We start from the raw sequence: 19015 nt of genomic DNA, 5'->3' as shown, positions 1-19015 counted from the left end.
ATATATCTTATTGCATAGTAGTCAGAGGATATTTTTCAACATTGAGTTAAGTCATTTTTATTTTTTATACTTTATTTTAGCTTCCCAAACCTCATACTATTTTTTCATTTCTCTATTGTTCTGGAACTTGCACTGCTACAACATACAAATGATCCCAATGGGGACCAATAAAGGCTTATTTTACATTAGACCTTAAATGAAGATTATTTGTCAATGCATGTTATATATTTCTACCACAGTATTTATGAACTATGAAATTAGTACTTTTAGATCTTTCATTTTATTTGCAACAACAAAGTAGGTAAGGGTTAACAGGTTAACAACATAAAGACATCAACAAAAGATGTGCATGGAAAAGGGAATACGATCTATGGAGTCAATGTGGGCATACATGTATAGTAATTAATAAGTACTATTGCATCAATAATATAAAGGAATATTTAATAGAAATATAGAAGGTATATATAATAGAAATAGAAAAAACACTTTTGCTTAAAGAATATGAATACTTCCCCTACCACTGGTGCATCAATATAATGGCAAAAAGCTGCGTGGATGTGCACAATGATACCTTAAATGTGGATTTTCCTATAGTTATGAAGGCAGCATGAGAGCGATCTACGTCACAACTGGGTCCGCCCCTTTAACAATATCGTGAGCGCGCTTGCAGAAAGATTTCGACCGAGTAACAGCGCGCTCCCGCTGCAGCACGGCGTTTATTTAGATAGTTTAGTAACCAGAAATCCCCCTGGGAATAATTCCATGTTTTTACACCCATATGGGGGACGGAGAGTGAAGCATTTGGAAAACATGGACGCGACTTTGGAGTAAAGTGTTCACGACTTGTTGAAGTTTAAAAAAGCAGGTTCCGGTGGCGATATTTTTTCTGTCAGGAAGTTTGACGTATTCGGCTGGAGATTATTTGTTACTTTGTTTTGCTTTGGGGGGGGAGTTGTGGACTGCAGTCGGCTAAAGAAACTGCACGCAAACTCTGTGACTCCGAGAGAAGGCTGCGTTTTCTTTCACATTAGAATCAGTTTTAATACTTTTAGCAACCGTAATTTACGTACGAAGCTCTGCGAGGTGTAAAACATCGATGGAGTTAATCGAACTCCCCTAAAGTAAATCGAGGTTATGTGTACAACAACGTATATTTGAGCCAGTTTTTGCAACATGTCGCGCACTTAATAAAGTATACTTCTTATTAGACATTCACATGCATTCTTATATGTTTAAAAAAAAAAAAAATTTAAGTTGCAATGAGATGATGGGATATGCAGAATAAGGATATCTGCAGCCTGTATTGTGGACTCCAACCTGGCAACGCAGAGAAGGAAAATCTGCAAATTTAGCAGGAAGAGGGGCTATCAAAATCAAGGAAATCGTTCGGTCTTTTCCTCTGGCGAAGCTGTTGCTTACAAATGGATTTCAAACAGGCCATACAGTTATTATCACAACTTTCTTGGTGGTTTTTGTGCTTCGTGATTGGTGGTATTCAGCGCCCTGATCTGCATGCTTAGCAGAGTCGTGTGTGAACATTGAAAACATGTTTTGGAAATTTAAGTTTTCCAAAGGTCCGAGGCTGCAGCGGATCAGGAGTTAGTCTCTGGGACACAGCTGGAGAAGCCTGATGTAGCCTGCTTTTTTCCCATTGGAACATTTTCTGTGTTAAAATCACAGCTGTCTGTTTGTTTTTACAACCTGGAGACTGTCCGTTTGTGTGAGTGCGTTAATTTTCCGTTGAAGAAGTTATCTGGGGGGGGGGGGTCAGCCCCGCCATGGCGCCCCACTCTCACACACGCTCACCGGTGTGACGGTCTGCCGGTGGACACCGATGGACGTGAGCGACGACTGGAACTACTGCGTCATCCCTGCTGCGAGACACCGGTGACGCAAACCACAGGTGAGAGTTGTGCACGTGATAGGGATGACAGGTATTTGATGATTGAATTATGCTGCATTCAGGTCATGTGGGAACATTTTTGACTACAGGTTGTGTCAATTTCCATTTCAATTAAATTATATATTCACCGTCCACTGTTAGAAAGTATGATACACATGTATATGATTGTATGTTAACGTTGAAACAGTACCAAACATAAGCAAATAAACATTTTAATTAAAACAATTTAAACAAATCTTACATATAAGATCAAATACATGTTTATATAGGCCTAATGAATCAAATATACATGGCCGAACAGGAGCAAAACTCGTTCTAGGATTCGTTTAATAAACACTGTCTTCAATCACATTCCCTGCGTTCATTTATCTTCATTTACACAGGGTCGGTTGGCTGAGCATGCATCCTCAATTACAGCACCACCATGTTTACATTTGGACAGAACACTTAATTATTTAACAAAACAACATCAAACAGAACACATAATTGTTTTTTTAAAGTCATATGCTTGTATGTAATTAATTGAGTATGGTTTTAATTGACTTATTAAGGAGGTATTTTACCAATACTAAATAAGACTGCTTCACAATCAGCAATCCTTCTAGTTCCTGATGCATCATTGAAAGGAAGTGCATTGAAATATGTATCTAATTTTCAGAGTTAAATTAGTTACATAATTCACTTTATTATTTATTGGGAAAAGCACCAATAAATAAAGCTTCCAATTAAGTAGAGAGTTATTCATGGTCTGCAATAAGTCCTTTGCATTCATTTGAAATGTATGTACTCAAATACTTACAAGTGTAGGGCTTAATTTGTCAGGTTTGAACACTTTAAACATAAAATAAGAATGAGATGTGCTTGTTGTTCATTGTAGTTAAACTATAAGCCCTCTCTGTGATAGTGTCATGGGTTGTTATTGACATGTAAAGATAGATGTTGATAGCTGTGCCAACTGGACAAAGGTATGTACCTCAGAAGGCCCTCCTACTTTTTCTCTTTGATCTTTGTTAACTTTTCTATAACCTTCACATGTTGTCATCTGTAATGCAGAATAGGAAGATTTTAAAAACTCCTTGAGATTTTGTCGAGCTTATCCCTCTGTATCTTTCTATACAAATACATCTGTATGTATGTATTGAAACATTACAAGCAACATTTGAAACTTTAGCCAAGGCAAGTAACGAGATTTTGAGACTGTTGACATTGCAATATTCAAATGTGGTGGGTTACCTTGAACCCAAAACACGTGCACCTGAAACAGGAGAGTCATCAGGCCAGGGGATTTTGCTGTTAAGCACTGAGTCCAGATGCATGACTGGCCAAAGACAGAGTAAGAACTGTGGCTGGGAAAAACAGCCTCAGACTAAACACCTCTCAAAGCAGACAGAAAAGAGAGGGGGGAAGAAAATCCATGTAAACCCTGCTAGTCCTGGAAATGTGATACAAGAAAAACAAAGCGGGCACAGCTGACTGGACTGGTAGAGCGCAGCCTCTTTCTCCATTGAATTCTCTGCATTCCACCTGGGAGGTCATTACAATCAGGAGAAGCAGAGGGTCTCTGGGGGAATGGACAGGGAGGATAGTTGTTGCGTTGTTGACTTCAGGGGACCTGAGGTACACACATCTCCAGCATTGCCTCTCCTGATGAGATGATGGCTCTGAGAGTCCTAAAGTGATTACATCCATGCAACTTGCACATTTAAACAGGGGATAATATGGCACAACAAGGTTACATAAGTTACAACATTTTAAAAGAGGGTAATATGAAACTTACATTTCAAAAGTAAACTTCCAAACGCTGGGCACATGCATGAAGTTCAAAGGGTTGAAGGACTTAGGTACTTGGTACCTATACTCCATTGGCAGAAGAACATGAGAGCGGTAGCCTGAAAGCAGCGTGTTAACGGTCTGCCAACCACAGACAGACATGCCTGGCATTCCTGTGGGTGATTATTACCCAGAATCCACAGAGTCAATGAGTTGCCGCAGGTACCGATGCTGTCCGTTTTCTTCTCAAAAAGCCTTCTGACTGTGCCAGTCTATCCTCAGAGAGACAGTTGTAACATTTTCTCTAGGCTCCATCATCACTGGTGTTTCCTGGTCTAATAACTGTCATATTGTAAATTAAGTTAGTCAGTTTTTTCCTGAGCTTAGCAAGCAGCAAACCACAGATATAATGTAAATGCTTGGATTTGCTGCAGTATATTACTAGGCAAGCTGTAGCCCTTGTTTACACTGGACTCTGGTTTATATCTTTTTCTTTCGACAATGTTTTAGACCAGTCATGGGATATGACTGAGAGGTTCCTCTTATTTGTAGTGACTTGATATGGCCATATGTATATACAAATGGGCTCATCGTGGTCAGAACAGGGGTAAGCAGCAACAGTAACCAGATTGCCATTAGCAGCTAAATTAAGACATAGTTGTAGAGAAAATGACCAAACCTGCACACCATATGAAATACATATTTACGTTTTGTTGCAATGGAGATATTTACATACTGCTATAACAGTCAGACCCATAACTGGAAAATGCTTCATGTGCATTGGTGTGCTTACCCTTTGTGCACATGCATCTATTTGAGAGACAATGGCCAACAAAATGTTATTCTTCAACTTGAAAGTTTACCGTCATAACCCGAAAACATTACACATGATTGTTCACATTAATTGAACTGACCAAAAAACAGATGAACCTGATTTGAGAGTATCTCTGCATCTTTGAGTTGAGTGGAAAATGGTACTGCAAATTATCTGCAAGATAAACCTGGATAAGTGACAAATCAAGTCCACTAGTTTAAAGAAGCATGTCCTTCAGAGCCATGGGCAACCTCTTATACAGTTCCAGAAACCCCAAATGACTGCTAACAGGCCACTTTATCATTGTCAATTACATTTATTAAGCCATACAGAACTGCCAAATCAGCATTTAGTGCAACAGCAATCCCTGGCTTCAAGTTTCAGAGCATGAAGATAATCCCAAGGAGTTTCACAAAATGAGATATGCAGGTTTGAAAGGTTTCATAAAGAGAGAATTTGAGTTGTGGTATCCTCCCCTGCAGAGATAAGTTAAGGAGATGTTGGGTGATTGTCTTTTGATTGTAATACCTTTTTACCAACCAATGTTTTCCATCATATTTTGTGATTGTGAAAACTAAATTTGTGTTCTCCTTTGTTAAATTACTCAGAGAATCAGCATTTCAATCTACCTGTTTGTATTTCCCACAGAACATTGACAATAAAGTTGACTTTGAATAAAATGTCTTAACAGTACAGATTTGGTGAAACGCTCTTCATAAAAGGAAATGCCTCACTTTATAGTGCTGTTGACGGCATATACAAGGCCGGTAATATTGCCCTGTTAACAATGGAGCGATAACCCAGCTGAGTTGGGGGGTTTTGCAGCTCGTGCAATCAGAGAGGTTTAAAGCTGGTAGATATTTAAAATGGAGGAAAACTCGCTGTTAAACTTCCCTTTTAAACCGTGCCATACTGATCACTGCCAGTGCAGCTTGAATTTCAGCCGTTTCCAATTGTCATGTTTTTTCAAATGCAAAACACACAATTCACATTCTCATGCACTGCAGACTTTCTCATTCACTCAAGGTTCAGGTCACTCACTCAGACACATCTTTAGGTATGTGTTGTGCAGGCTTAGATGACATGTTTTTTAAATGTCTGCAAGGAACTATGAATAAAAAAGGTACTGCAAAAGAAATGTGGTTCTGCTTAGTTCACAGTAAAACAATATTCTGTCTTTTCTTTTACTTGCATATCATAAAATAGGCTTAGAGCCACATTGTCATCTAAACCTTCAGTTTATTCCCCATTTCTTCGTCCTAATGTTAGTCATATTTACCACTGAGTGATGTTTTATGGGCTGAGGTACTTGTATGCTGAACAACCTTTTTCATATGTCATCTCCTGTCTTACTCACATGCTTGCGTGCCATCGTAAGTTATTACACTCTTTATCTTAAAACAAATTCATTTTCTCTTTTACCACTCCAGGCTGTTGGTGGATTTGCACACCACAGACACGTTTCTGAGGACTTGGTTTGAAGACCACGTGAGCTAACATTGCCACAATGAGTAAGTTCTCTAAATTCTGGTGTTAGAAAGAAATTATGAGCATGGTTTTCTCTCAACATGAGATAAAGACAGACATACACTCACAACAAACACTATCCCTGAGGCCACGGCCTGTGAGAGCTGCTGCTCCAGACGCTGTCGGATGAAGGATTGCTTGTCTGCGTTATGGAGATAGGGGTCTGGTTCTCTCTGCTGCCCCAGGACTGTATGATGTCTGTCCAAGCTTCACAAGGAGAATATTTTCTCTCCTTGAGCCAGTGCAGCCAATGCAGAGCTTGCCCTGAGATCAAACATGGGAATAGGCATATCAAAAACACTGCAGGGCTCCCTCATTTGCCTCAAATACCCTGTCACAGGATAGTCTCAATATGGATATAGTTAAACATTTTTTGCAGAAATGACTTTGAGGGGCTGATACCGCTCTCTGTCCGTCAAATAGAAACACAAAGGCCATCCATTATCCAATCCACACTCTAATTGTGTATTTTCCCAACTCATTATCCTCTTTAGACGAGAGGCAGGCTCTCCACTCTATAATGAAGGACCTGGTTGCCCTCCAGATGACGCGGCGCCAGCCTGTGTTGTCATATGACAGCAACAAACCCAAGATACCCGCCCAGGCCAACAGACAGGTGCGGTACAACCACATCACCAGAAATCAAACATTTTATAACACTGTAGGTCTTACTGTAGATTCCGTCCACAGCATGAATGAAAAGCTTAACACACGTATTTAGATTTGTTTCAAAAGGAAACAGTTAAGAGTTTTTAAGTTGTGTTTGGTATATATCACAATACCTTTAATATTCAGGAGAGTCTTAAATGCTGAGAAATTATGTTTTTTCTTAATGACCAGTGGTCTGTCAATGTTAGTATTACATTTTTGGACCTCTGCTACAAAGAGTGTAACTAAAGCGCTTGTGCGAGTATATTCGTGTTTTATAGTATTTCCCCTAGACCACACAACTAGATAATTTGACATAGTGGTACATGAATTCCCAAGGTAACCACCCACTGATTAATACATTGAGTTAATTTCACCTTCTTTTCTAAAAATATATCTTGCCTGTGGATGATAAGTAGCCCACCCTCACTTTCTACTGCAGCTGCAGCCACGGAAAACAGCCAACTCATGTGTAATGTAATGTTTGCTTAAATCCAGAGATGTCCCCCCTGGGAAACACATTCTCTCCCATTTTCCCACCTCAATAACTTAAGTTTGGACTTGTTATAAGTGGAAGTGGGTTTTTTGGCAAGTGATGTAGCGAGGAAGGAGGTGCAGAGTGATATTTCTTCCCTGCGAATACTCTTTGTGTAAGGTCAATAAGTGAAGGCAGAGCATGAGTAAGTCAGTCTTTTTAAGTTTTCTCTTTTGGGAAAAACACATCTCTGATAGTTACGATGGTCATTTAGTTGTGTTATCTCTGATCTTACTGTTTCTGTTTTCTTTCAGGACGATGTCAGGATAAAGTTTGAGTTCTCAGGAGAGAGGAGGTATGTTTAATTTGTCATTCTCTTCTTTGTGTGTGTGTATGCGTATGTGCATGTGTGTAGGCATTTGACATGCATAAATGGATGTATATCTAAGGGGGAGAGAGAGCATAAACTCACACAGAGACATAAACACACTCAGGCATGCTGTCCTCGTCACATGTTCCAGTTCATGAGAAAGACTAAGACCAGCACTTAATTCAGACTGGTATGTGAGCTGGAGGATGGAAGGGGAAAAGAACTGTGGTTAGTGTGGCTGCCAGCACAAACCTCAAATATGCAAGGTGTACTTGGAGGAATCTGCACACTCTACAAACAGCAGCTTGTGTGTATTTTGCGTGCACATGTGCATGTAAGTAGAAAGCTGTTTCCTTAACAGCCGGTACAAATCTCTTCTAAAACTTTTGTTTATGATTTCTTGCTTCTTGTTTTGTGTAATGTGTAGGATCCTGATGTTTGGAAGGCCTGTGCAGTTCGAGGAAATCCACCAGAAAGTAAAGACTGTCTTTGGCCAGCAGCTTGACCTGCACTATATGAACAATGAGGTAAAGTGGAGAGCTGGAAACAGGGAAGGTTTGGATTATTATAAATCTATCAATCTATATATTTTATAAAGTTATTGATTCATTTTCCAACAATCAACTGATAGTTTTCGCTCTACAATCAATTCCAAATATGTTTGTGTGAGTCTACACGTGTCTCATTTACGAGAATTAAAATAAAATCGTATTTTGTGGGTCCGTGTGTATGCAAGTGATAAAACATTTAAACATTGGTACATTTAACAATGTTTCAAAAAGCGTTTGTATGCTTTTGAATCTTATGTATGTGGTTGTTTATATATATGTTTTGTTGATATTGATGTTTTCTGTGTTTGTCTTGTTTCCTCGCAGTTGTCCATCCCCCTGCGAGACCAGGATGACCTGGACAAGGCAATCGACCTGCTGGACCGCAGCTCCAACATGAAGAGCATCAGGATCATGCTGCTCACTCAGGAGCACAGCAATGTAATACACACACACTCACACACTCACACACTGGGCATGCATTTACAGCGTATTGTTGCACCACTGACATTTCTTCACCATTGAGCCATGTTTTGTGAAATCAAAGTTCCTCATTACACTAACTGGCTTGCTGACATGAAGTTTAATCGTGTGTTGAATGTTTTTTAAGCCTACTATTCTCCTCTCCTCCTTCCCACTACAGGCCCCCTCCCCCTCCCACCACGTGCCGTGTAAGCAGGTGAGGGTCAAACCCTCGCAGTCCACTGGAGACGTTAGCACGGCCTACCAATCGTCAGAGCCCAGGGGACGCCACCTATCAACTGGTACAAATCTTCACCCGTCATTCAACTTTCTTTTTAATCTTATCTCCAAAAAGAGTGTGAATCCAGTGACTAAAAGTAGGAAATATAAACGCTCTTTTTTTCTTAACGTTTTGATAACATTCAGTTTTGGGTAGCTGTCATGTCGTTGTGCTTTTGCCACTTTCTTTTTTACTTCCTGGATTTCCTTGTGTGTCGCCTTCTCTTTGGCTTCCCCTTTTAGCAATGGCTCCACTTCCTTTTCCCGTTCACCATCACTAGACGATGCCTGCTGGACATTAGCCAATCAGATTACAGAATGCTATTAGTTTCGTGGAGCAGTGGCCTGGGTTATGATGAAGGGACTGCAGGAGGGCCTCAGAGCTGGACTTTGACAGCTGTTGCTCTTTTCACTCAGAATGGAAGCTATCAGTATTTTTACAGATGTTTTCTTTTTTCTTTTTGGGGGAGAGGGTTTCTGAATATTAAAATAACATTTATTCATGACAGTAGTTGCATGTATGTGAGTTGTATGAATGTGGCATCAAGTACTGCATATTTGCTGTTAGTGCTGCTTAATGTCCAAATTCATCTCAACATAAATGAAGAAGGCATTTTGTTAAAAATTAGACAAATATCATTATCATGAAATCAACTGATTTCCTCACAGCATATTGTTGCCGTGTGTTTCAGGCCTGTAGATGGCAGCAATAAAAATAATTTAGTGGTGATGTGTATATGTATTAAATAATCCTCCATTGTTTAGTGTAATTGTTGTGGTTATGATTTTTTTTCTCATATATATAATGTTTCATTAATGATCTTTACTCCTTTCTTATCCCAGGTTCTCAGAACACGGGGCGAAGCTCACCGCCTCCTGGCTACGTGCCTGAACGCCAGCAGAGGATCGCCCGCCAAGGTTCATACACCAGCATCAACAGCGAGGGGGAGTTCATCCCTGAGACCAGCGATCAGTGTGTGAGTCATTGCTTCGATATTAAGAAAATCCACCTTAAAGTATAAATCATGTGTTTTGTATCTGAGATTTTATCCCATAAATACCTCGTCTTCAAAGGTTCAATACCTTTTCTTCAAGTTTGCAAGACACTGTAAAGCTGTTGGTAAAAGGTCAAACAAATGTATCCATCTATACATTGCAAGAGGAGCCATTGAAACATGAGCTTATTGATTCAAGTGTTCTTAAATACATTCTGTTATTAAGGTGGAATTTGCTTTTGCTGAAATGAATGTGTGTTCACAAAGCACCTTTATTTTCCACTGTGCCTGTGCAGGTGCTGGATCCTTGGAGCAGTGCAGACAATTCTGTTTCTGGCAGCTGTCAGTCTTTAGACAGCAACTCAGACAGGTAGGAGCACAGATCTGCCTGCCAGAGACTCACTTCTTCTTTCATATTTCTTATTTTTCTGGCATTTGTTTTATGTTATCACTCAAATTATACCTCTCAACATCTCTTACTCCTCTTCCTATCTTCTCCTCTCTTACAGCCCCTCACTGAGAAAGTCTCGAATGCATAGAGCAAAGAGTTATCCTGATAATCGTCAGGAGGGCTCAGGTGAGAGCTGCCATGATTTTCTCGTTCCCCGTGGGCAAATATTGTGTTCAAGCAATTCAGTCAGATATTATGAGTTGAAGCATTCTTTGTGTTGATTTTTAACCATCAGGACACTGTGAACGATACATAAGAGTTCATGTTTTTACAGCAAACCAAAAGCCACATTTATAAAAGAAAACTGTAAATACTAGTCCTCCTGGCCAGGCCTTTTATAAATAAACCAAAGCTAAAAACATTTAAAATAGAAGAAATACAATCTACAACTACAGTTATTTTTCAAGTCCAGATCTGCCTTGTTCTACAAAAGTATAGTCTTCAAGGGAGAGTCATAATGTAGCTCATTTGACTCAGTGAGCATCTGAGCTAAATTGTTTCAATTACAGGCTAATCCTCCTGATATTTGACCTTTGGATATTTACTTTCAGACCGGGAGAATCATGTGTATGACAGGGTAGCAGGGAAAGGAGGCACCTTTCCTCGTAGGTATCACGTCTCCCTGCATCATAAAGACCACAGTGAAGGTAAGACCGGCATTGGTATCTTATCTGACAATGTAGCTTATTTCTCATGCTTTCTCTTTAGACCATTTCCTCTCTTAATCTCCTCTGTTTGTCATGAGATTTTTAACCTGGGCCAACCTCTTTCCTGCTCTCCTTCAGGCCGGCGGACGTTCCCGAGGATCCGCCGCCCCCAGGGGAACCTGTTCACTCTGGTGCCCTCGCGCCGGTCGCTCAATGGCAGCGAGGAGAGTGTGGGCAGCTGGCAGCATGTTGACGCTCAGGGCAGGCTGCGGCCCCAAGAGCGTCCTGTCGCGCACAAGTGTGAGTGTTGCTCCATTAAGACTCAAAACAAAGTCTCCTTATTATTCTTAAAGGATATCTAGATGATGCATTGCAGGGTTCAATGGCTAATATATATACCTAATCATCTAATTAAAAGTTTTTCCTCTAGAGTTGACTTTTAGCAGGAAATTGGAAACAATACTTAAAAGTTGTGTCAGTAAAGTGTGTCAGATTCCTATGCTAACTGTACCATATGCCAGGGCTATTCAATTGGCGGCTCGCGGGCCAAACCCGGCCCCGGGGTGATATTTACTGGCCCTTTGAGAATAATGTTAAAAAGTAATCTACATCATTCTTTTTTAAAGATTTATTTTTGGGCCAGAGTGCCATTTATTCCAGAGATGGTGTTAAATTATGAGATAGTCGAAGGCATTGCCTGAAAACTTTGGCGGGCTCGGGTTTCGAACCCACCTACTGGCTACTGTAGTGACAACTCCTGTCATTGATTGCATCTCTGCGTGAATGATTAGATAATTTTGCCTAAATTAAATCAAATGAAATGATGTTGATTGTTAAATTAGCTTCACATGTAGGCCTACTGAGTTCTGAACTTGCCATTTAGAACTATAAAGGCCTTGGGCCTATGTTGTTTGATTGAATTAAACAAAATATACGCACTCCACTATTTACAGTATCTGAAGCTCTTAATATGATAGCTCATATTTCAAGCCATCTTTTTCCCGGCCCATTTGCTTTGGATCATTTTCATCAACCGCCCCCCATTCCAAACTAATAGAATAGCCCTGCCATATGCATTGCTGTGCCATTAGAAATCCGTCAGTTTAGCTTTGCTTATTAGGCACATTTGTTGGAAGGGTAAAAGAGAAAATAATAATTTTTTCAACTATTTAAACTAAAGGCTGTGTACTCTTTTCTATGCTATGCAAGATGGCATGTTCTATATATTAAATAGAAACAAATGAACATCTGTGATGTTTCTTTGCAGCACCCAGTGCTCCGATGACATGGCGGCGGGGGAAGCTTTTGGGCCAGGGAGCGTTCGGTCGTGTGTACTTGTGTTACGATGTGGATACTGGGAGAGAACTGGCTGCCAAGCAGGTCCAGTTTGATCCAGAGAGTCCTGAGACGAGCAAGGTGAGGCACATGGAGATCAAATGTTCATGTTTTCACAGAGACAGAAAGCTTGGTTGTCTTATGCTTTCCCCTTTCATCTTTCTGGTACTGAGGGAGAAGATAACCACTATTTACAATTTGATATCAACTCAAGTTGCTATAAAGACATGACATTGAAATCCAAGTGAAAACAACTTTTTACTGATGAAGCGTTGAAGAGATTTCTTTCTTCCCTCAACCCCCCTCTTCCCCATTTTAATGGGTTTTCCTGTCTTCCACAGAGGAAAAATGCACTGTCACTTCCTGTGTCTAAAAAGGAGACGGATGTTGTGGTGGGGGAGGGGGGGCGGTCATTGCCTTGGCCTTTCATTACCCCTTCACCCCCTCCCAGCTTGTAGCACATTGGAATCCGTTGTTTCTTTAAAACCGGCTTCTGTGTTGGGATTCATTTGACTTCCCTCTCTTCTATTGGGGGACTGTGCAATTGATTTACATCTACTCTCTTTACACAAGGTTTCACATTTGGCTCAACATGCAGCGATTAATAACTGTTTGTCATTCCTGTGTTTATGGTTAGATGTGTCGTCATCAGCAGTAACAGATATGACAGAGCATTCTCTGGCATGTCCGGAAAGTGCATTTGGTTTACAAATGAAAACAAAGCGGCATTGTTCAGAAATCTGAGCTTTTATGTCTGAGCGGTTGAGTCTTCATGTTGTAATCTCCCTGCTTCTCATTGTGTCTGTACAGGAGGTCAGCGCTTTGGAGTGTGAAATCCAGTTGCTGAAAAATCTGCACCACGAGCGCATTGTTCAGTACTACGGCTGTCTGAGAGACCACAATGAGAAGACCCTCACCATCTTCATGGAGTACATGCCGGGGGTGAGTCCCAGCAGATTTTATTCTCAGAGATCCAGCTAGGGAACAGATAAATGTTTTTTTTCGCTGGTTGAACAAATGACAATAATTCCCTAACCTCAGTTTATTTGTTCAAAGACAAGTTGGCATCCAACATTATGTCACTGTGTAATCATTTAAAGCCAAAAAAGACATGAGTAAGGCAAAAGGAGGGCATCCATTAGTTCCCGAGACTAAATGTTTTGATTTGATATTAATCTGGTGATGTTGGCATTAGGAAGTGTGATTTGGCAGATTTCCTCTGTTCCTTCCATCTGAAATGATGCTCATTATTAAGTTAAATACCTTTTTTCTTTTCAACTGCAGATACTTTTCCAGGAACCTTTTCTAGGAACTCAGTAACATTGTTTCAGTTTGGGGATACTGAGCCTTAGTTGTGTAACCAACTTCTTTCAGGACTAAATAAGTAGTGAGATTAAAGAGATAAAGAAAGATTGCGCTACGTACTAAAGCAGGTCAAGAACCAGAATAAACAAATGTCACATTGTTGCAGTCAGTCAGTTGTTTATATTTTCTAGGTCTTGGCATCCACAAATAATGACCATAGAGCAAGTCAACGCCGAGTAGTCTCTCTTTCAACCCAAGATTGTTGTTTTCCGATATCAATTCAAGCATGCATCAGCTAAATTACACTGCAAACAATGTGATTATTTTTGTTTGTTTATCAGTCTATTTTTTTATCAATTAGCCTACTTTTTCCTAATGTGAGCTTTTCTAAGTTTTGTTATATATGTGTTTCTTTTTACATCCTGACTGTGTTCCCGGTTTAGACCTTCAGTGAGGGGGTGGACTGGTGGTCTTGAATCGTAATGTGCTCACAGTGTGTGTGTGTGCTGGTTTGTTTAGCATTTGCTTGTTTCCTATCAGGGTTCAGTCAAAGATCAGCTGAAGGCCTACGGGGCGTTGACAGAAAACGTGACACGGAAGTACACAAGACAGATCCTGGAGGGCATGTCCTATCTGCACAGCAACATGATCGTACACCGGGATATCAAAGGTAGTCCTGTTAATACACAGGGGCTAGAGTCATATATTATTTTGACACTAGATCAATGTTTAGACAGAGTTTTGATATTCAAATGTTTGACAGTATGTGAAAGGGTATCAAATATTTACGTGTTCCATGTCAACTCAGGTGCCAACATCCTGCGGGATTCAGAGGGCAACGTGAAGCTCGGAGACTTTGGTGCCAGCAAGAGGCTGCAGACCATCTGCATGTCTGGCACTGGCATCCGCTCTGTGACCGGCACCCCGTACTGGATGAGCCCCGAGGTGATCAGTGGAGAGGGCTACGGGAGGAAAGCTGACGTCTGGTAAGACCAGGAGATGCACAGCGCTCCAGCTCAATGTTTGATCCCAGATCATCAAGCACAGTACATGTTTCAGGGATATAAGTCATGCTTAAGCTATATTTATATTAGGTAAGAAGGTCTTCTAATTGAAGCCATTTCTCAGAGCACAAATTGTAGATTCCTATGAATGCTTTCTATGGCCAACTTAATTTAAAATATGTTTTTAAATAAGGTGCCTACATCTCAATATTGAAATACATATAACCCATTTAGTTTAATACCTGGAAGAATACTTAATTGCTTACTCAAAGCTGTAGAGCAGATTATAAATGGTACTACCCTGCAGTTATCATGTTGATGTATCCTTGGGCAAGATAACCCCAAATTGCTCTTGATGGTGTTGAAATGGTGTGTGAGTGTTCCTTGAGCAGGTAGCACCTTGCATGGCAGCCCCTGCCTTCGTATGAATGTGTGTGAATGCGTGAAGGGTGTATTTATAAGCTCTTTGAGGACTCAGAAAGACCGGATACAAAATACATATAATGCAGTCCATTGTATTTGTGTGACTTCCATGAAAACACAAACATATTGGCTTTTTAAATGTAGTTGTTAGGTTTTGTATCATGTAGTAACCTTCATTCCCATCATAATTTTGAGTTGGATCTAGTGGTAGAAGCTCTGTGCTCTCAGCGGGAAGATTTATAAAAATAAAGTGAGTAAAGCCTGCAGTATGTAACCCACGTTCTACCACACTCCCACACAGAGCACACAACATTCCCTCATGCAATCTGATTGGGTGGTGAACCCATGAGTGTTGTGATGTGATTGGCTGAAGGCCAGTCAGACAGGTCGTAACAGAGGTTGGTATGTTCCAGGTTCTCAGTAAAGCTCCCAAACAGGTGGAGGAGGCCTTCCGCAGACAGCGAGTGTGAAAGTTTTAACTCAAAACATTCCTCTGAAGCTCGTATGTGGTATTTGTTTCAGCTTGTTTTGTGACTAGACAACTTGTACTTGCAGATTTGTTGCTGTTCAGAGTCTTTATGGTTATTTCCACTTTGTGTAAGTCGCCTTATATAAAAGCGTCTGCTAAATGTATTGTAATGTCATTTCTTTTTTTTTAGGAGCCTTGGTTGTACCGTGGTGGAGATGCTGACGGAAAAGCCTCCATGGGCTGAATACGAGGCCATGGCGGCCATATTCAAGATCGCCACCCAGCCCACCAACCCACTGCTGCCTTCACACACCTCGGACCAGGCACGGGACTTCATCAGCTGCATTTTTGTGGAGGCCAAACAGAGACCCAGTGCTGAGGAGCTGCTCAGACATCCCTTCTCCCAGATTCTGTGCTGAAACCTGCCCGGTTTCTAACTTTTTACCACAGACTAGCCTAATCAGTATCTGTAGCTTCCTTGAAACCCATCCATGGCAGAAACCTGGACGTGGAACTGGACTAGAAGTCAGTGTAAAACACACCGTGCCTCTTCCCCCACGTCCAACAGCAGCATCTATTTCTTGAACACCAATGCCAGTACATGCTCTTACAAGAGTCACCACCAGGGGGAAACAAAACATTAAGTATCTGGTGGGCAGCGGATACAAACACTCTTATGTGCACAAACGATGCACTCCAAAGGCAGCATCATTAAGTCATGCTACAGTTGTGTATTCATCCAGTTGCCTCTCCTGTATTTGCGTTCACTTCTTTGGGCAGGGATCAGGTATTTGACATCATTTCAAAGCTTCAGCACACACCTGGTGCACAACAGTGTTAATTATTTCCCCCCCTCCTCTTTGTCTAGTTTCTTTTTCAAGAAAACTAAGATCTTAGAGTAGTTAAAAGCTATGTTTGATGCATTTCTTACTAGATGATTGAGTATATTGAATGAAACACAGATGTTGGATATATGTGTAGAGTAGCTACACTGGAGTTTATATAACAGAACAAGTCTTATTTTAGTTCCACAATTTAACATAATTTAGTAAACCGGTAAAAATATATAAGAGCAACAAAAAGTTTCTCCACTGACACGTTTTTCTTTATCATAGTGCAGCAAAGTGGATGTTTTTTTCATTAAGATTGTTAGATGAGTTTTGAAGACTCTGGAAATGCCTTCAGAGCAGTGGTGATTGTAATAATAGAGCTTCTAACTGAGGCTATGCAGCCACAGGACCTGATTTAAGTCAGAGATACAACTTGAAATGTCTCTCCAAAGCAGAAAACACTCCCTCCACAATCACTATTGCTGCCTCCTAACTGTAGAAGTATGAGCATGAGATATAACAGTGTCCGATGAGATGAGGGCGGATTTTTCTTTTTGACTTCTCTCATGTTTTACATTTCGCCTCAATGTGACTTATCCATCTACCTGCCATTCTCTTCTTGTAGCTCTTCAGCATCACAGGTGTTCTCAGCCGACAAAGTGCCAAAAAGGGGCAGATGAAATGCCTCAGACTTGATCAGTTTTATACGAAAGCTTTAAACTGTTTAAAGTACAAAAATATATTTCCGTTGGCTTTTGCCTAATATGTCTGGCCCAAACATTCCTGAATGAGAAGCCTTAGTTTGAGGATCCATTTAAAATCAGATGCACTTTTATGTCAAATGAATGTTTTTGTCCTCTTTACCAAATTCATAGATATTGTTAACTTCAAATGTGAAAAATGTCAAAACTTTATTTATATCTCCATGTCTATCCCAATTTGATGTTTTATAAGCCAATGTGTATAAATATATTTTTTTATATTTAGACTGTGTCATATCTAATGATACTTTCAGGACTCAGTAAATCATTGAAAGCAGCTGGTTTTGCAGACATTGGGGTTTATAAAAGAAGAATGGGTGAGAAACCAACTCTGCCTGTCTGGTTCCTCTTCCAGCTAAAACACCTTTCCACACATTCTTAGGAAACTTTTACTTATAACTTATAACGCTTTGACACATCGATAAGGTGTCATGAATGAAGCCTTTAAATGCTTAACTGCTGGGAGTACTTTTCTGTGATCTCAGTAATGAAAGAGTGTGTGTGTGTGTGTGTGTGAGCCAAAGACGAGCCAGATCAAAGCCAGTGCTGGAGCGCAGAGTTCCCTGTTCATCCCATACGACGACTTTGTTTACCCCAGGGTTCAGACGAGTCCAGTATTTCATGAATTGCTGGGCAAAATGCTTGCTGCTGCCTTTAAGCTAATATAAAAACTTTCTCTGGGGCTGCTACAGGTTAAAGGCAGCTAAAATATGTTCAGTGTTTTAAAAAAGTGTTATTTTTAAGGAAAAGACAGTAGGATAAAGAACCCTGTGGTAAGCAAATGAATACAAACTAGTTGTTTAGAGATCTATATATTATAAATGATGATGTATCACGACAGGACTTGCAGTGCAAAGTCGAAATGTATCAAATGTATTTTACAGCAAGAAAAGAATAGTATGTTTTTAATGAAAGTGTTTATATATTATATGTCATGCCCTCTCTCCAAAATAAATAGTTTTTAAGAAGTGTGTGTTGGTGTGTTCATGTGTAGGAGAATAGCTGTGGCTTGTTCAGAATCAGTGAGTCCAGTAAATGAAAGACTGACCTCATTGTTGGCAGTAGAAGCGACTCGATTGATGCACGCGTTTTTTTTCTCTTGCTCTCCCTCATTTATGTTCTTCCTTTTTTTCACATGAAGGAAAACAGAAGGCACACACAGGAAGGAGAGGTTTCTGAAACAGTGTCTAGCTGTGAGATGGGAAAGCAGATTGTTTTGAACAAAGGGCCTTTTTCTTGAGAGATGCTTTGCTTTTGACAGGTTTGGTTTTTATTGCCTTTTATGAATTGATTCATTCTGGTTAACCCTCACAATGAAAGATTCTAGACATGGCGACAGTGGATTGAAGTATTTCTCTGTTTAAGCTTTTGTTTGTTTTTCACAATGAAGCTGTACATGCAGCCTGTTTTTCATAAATAGATTAGTTTTCCCTCAAGGAATCAATTCACTCTACCTGGTAAAACACACATGCAGAATTGTCAAAGAAATTATAGCAATATGCTTGAGGATGAACATTTCTGTATCTAATAATGTCCCTATATTAAGGCGGAACAGAAGGAGCTGGCAGCTGCCCAACATTCAAGGCGCTTTGTGAAGGTTCGCCTCCCGTTGCTCTCCTCTCGCTCTTTAACCTTTAGATGTTATATGTCAGAAAGTATTTGTTTGAGCAGTTCAATCTTGAATTGAACATGTTGGGTTTCCATATATAATGAAATATCAGCTATCACTTTAGTCCAGACTGAAATATGTCTGGAATTATTTGAGTAAGATGATTGCCATTACATTTGGTGTCTGACATTCATGGTTCTCATCAGAGGGCAACATCCTATTGAGTATGTGAAATGTTCTCAAATAAGCAATGGATTGCAATGACATTTGCACACACATTTATGTCCCTGCAGATTAACTGTAATTACTTTAGTGATTACTTAATGTTTCCTCTAGTGCCATAGTCAGGTCAAAAGTTGAATTCATCCAAGATGTGGATGTTTAACCAAA

The 19015-nt window shown here is 40.2% G+C and overlaps 1 protein-coding gene across 1 annotated transcript; it reads left to right on the top strand.

The window, feature by feature from the left end:
- The first annotated feature begins 657 nt into the window (after positions 1 to 657).
- Positions 658 to 17984, top strand: map3k3 (mitogen-activated protein kinase kinase kinase 3). The gene is made up of 17 exons (XM_079645949.1): positions 658 to 1903; positions 5918 to 5998; positions 6509 to 6630; positions 7452 to 7492; positions 7935 to 8034; positions 8383 to 8496; positions 8699 to 8819; positions 9640 to 9773; positions 10088 to 10161; positions 10301 to 10368; positions 10794 to 10889; positions 11028 to 11189; positions 12157 to 12305; positions 13035 to 13166; positions 14070 to 14199; positions 14338 to 14515; positions 15616 to 17984. Exons 2-17 carry the CDS (start codon positions 5995 to 5997, stop codon positions 15842 to 15844), a joined length of 1854 nt encoding a protein of 617 aa, XP_079502075.1. The 5' UTR covers positions 658 to 1903; positions 5918 to 5994; the 3' UTR covers positions 15845 to 17984.
- Positions 17985 to 19015: the final 1031 nt, after the last annotated feature.

This window comes from Notothenia rossii (assembly GCF_949606895.1).
Source record: "Notothenia rossii genome assembly, chromosome: 8".
Classification (NCBI taxonomy): domain Eukaryota; kingdom Metazoa; phylum Chordata; class Actinopteri; order Perciformes; family Nototheniidae; genus Notothenia; species Notothenia rossii.
Note: the sequence above shows the minus strand (reverse complement) of the source record. Positions and strands in the feature narration are given on the sequence as shown.

Coding starts and splice junctions, on each gene's coding strand:
- map3k3 (XM_079645949.1), top strand. Junction 8,497..8,698: donor TCACTCAGGAGCACAGCAAT/GTAATACACACA, acceptor TTCCCACTACAG/GCCCCCTCCCCCTCCCACCA. Junction 14,516..15,615: donor GGGAGGAAAGCTGACGTCTG/GTAAGACCAGGA, acceptor CTTTTTTTTTAG/GAGCCTTGGTTGTACCGTGG.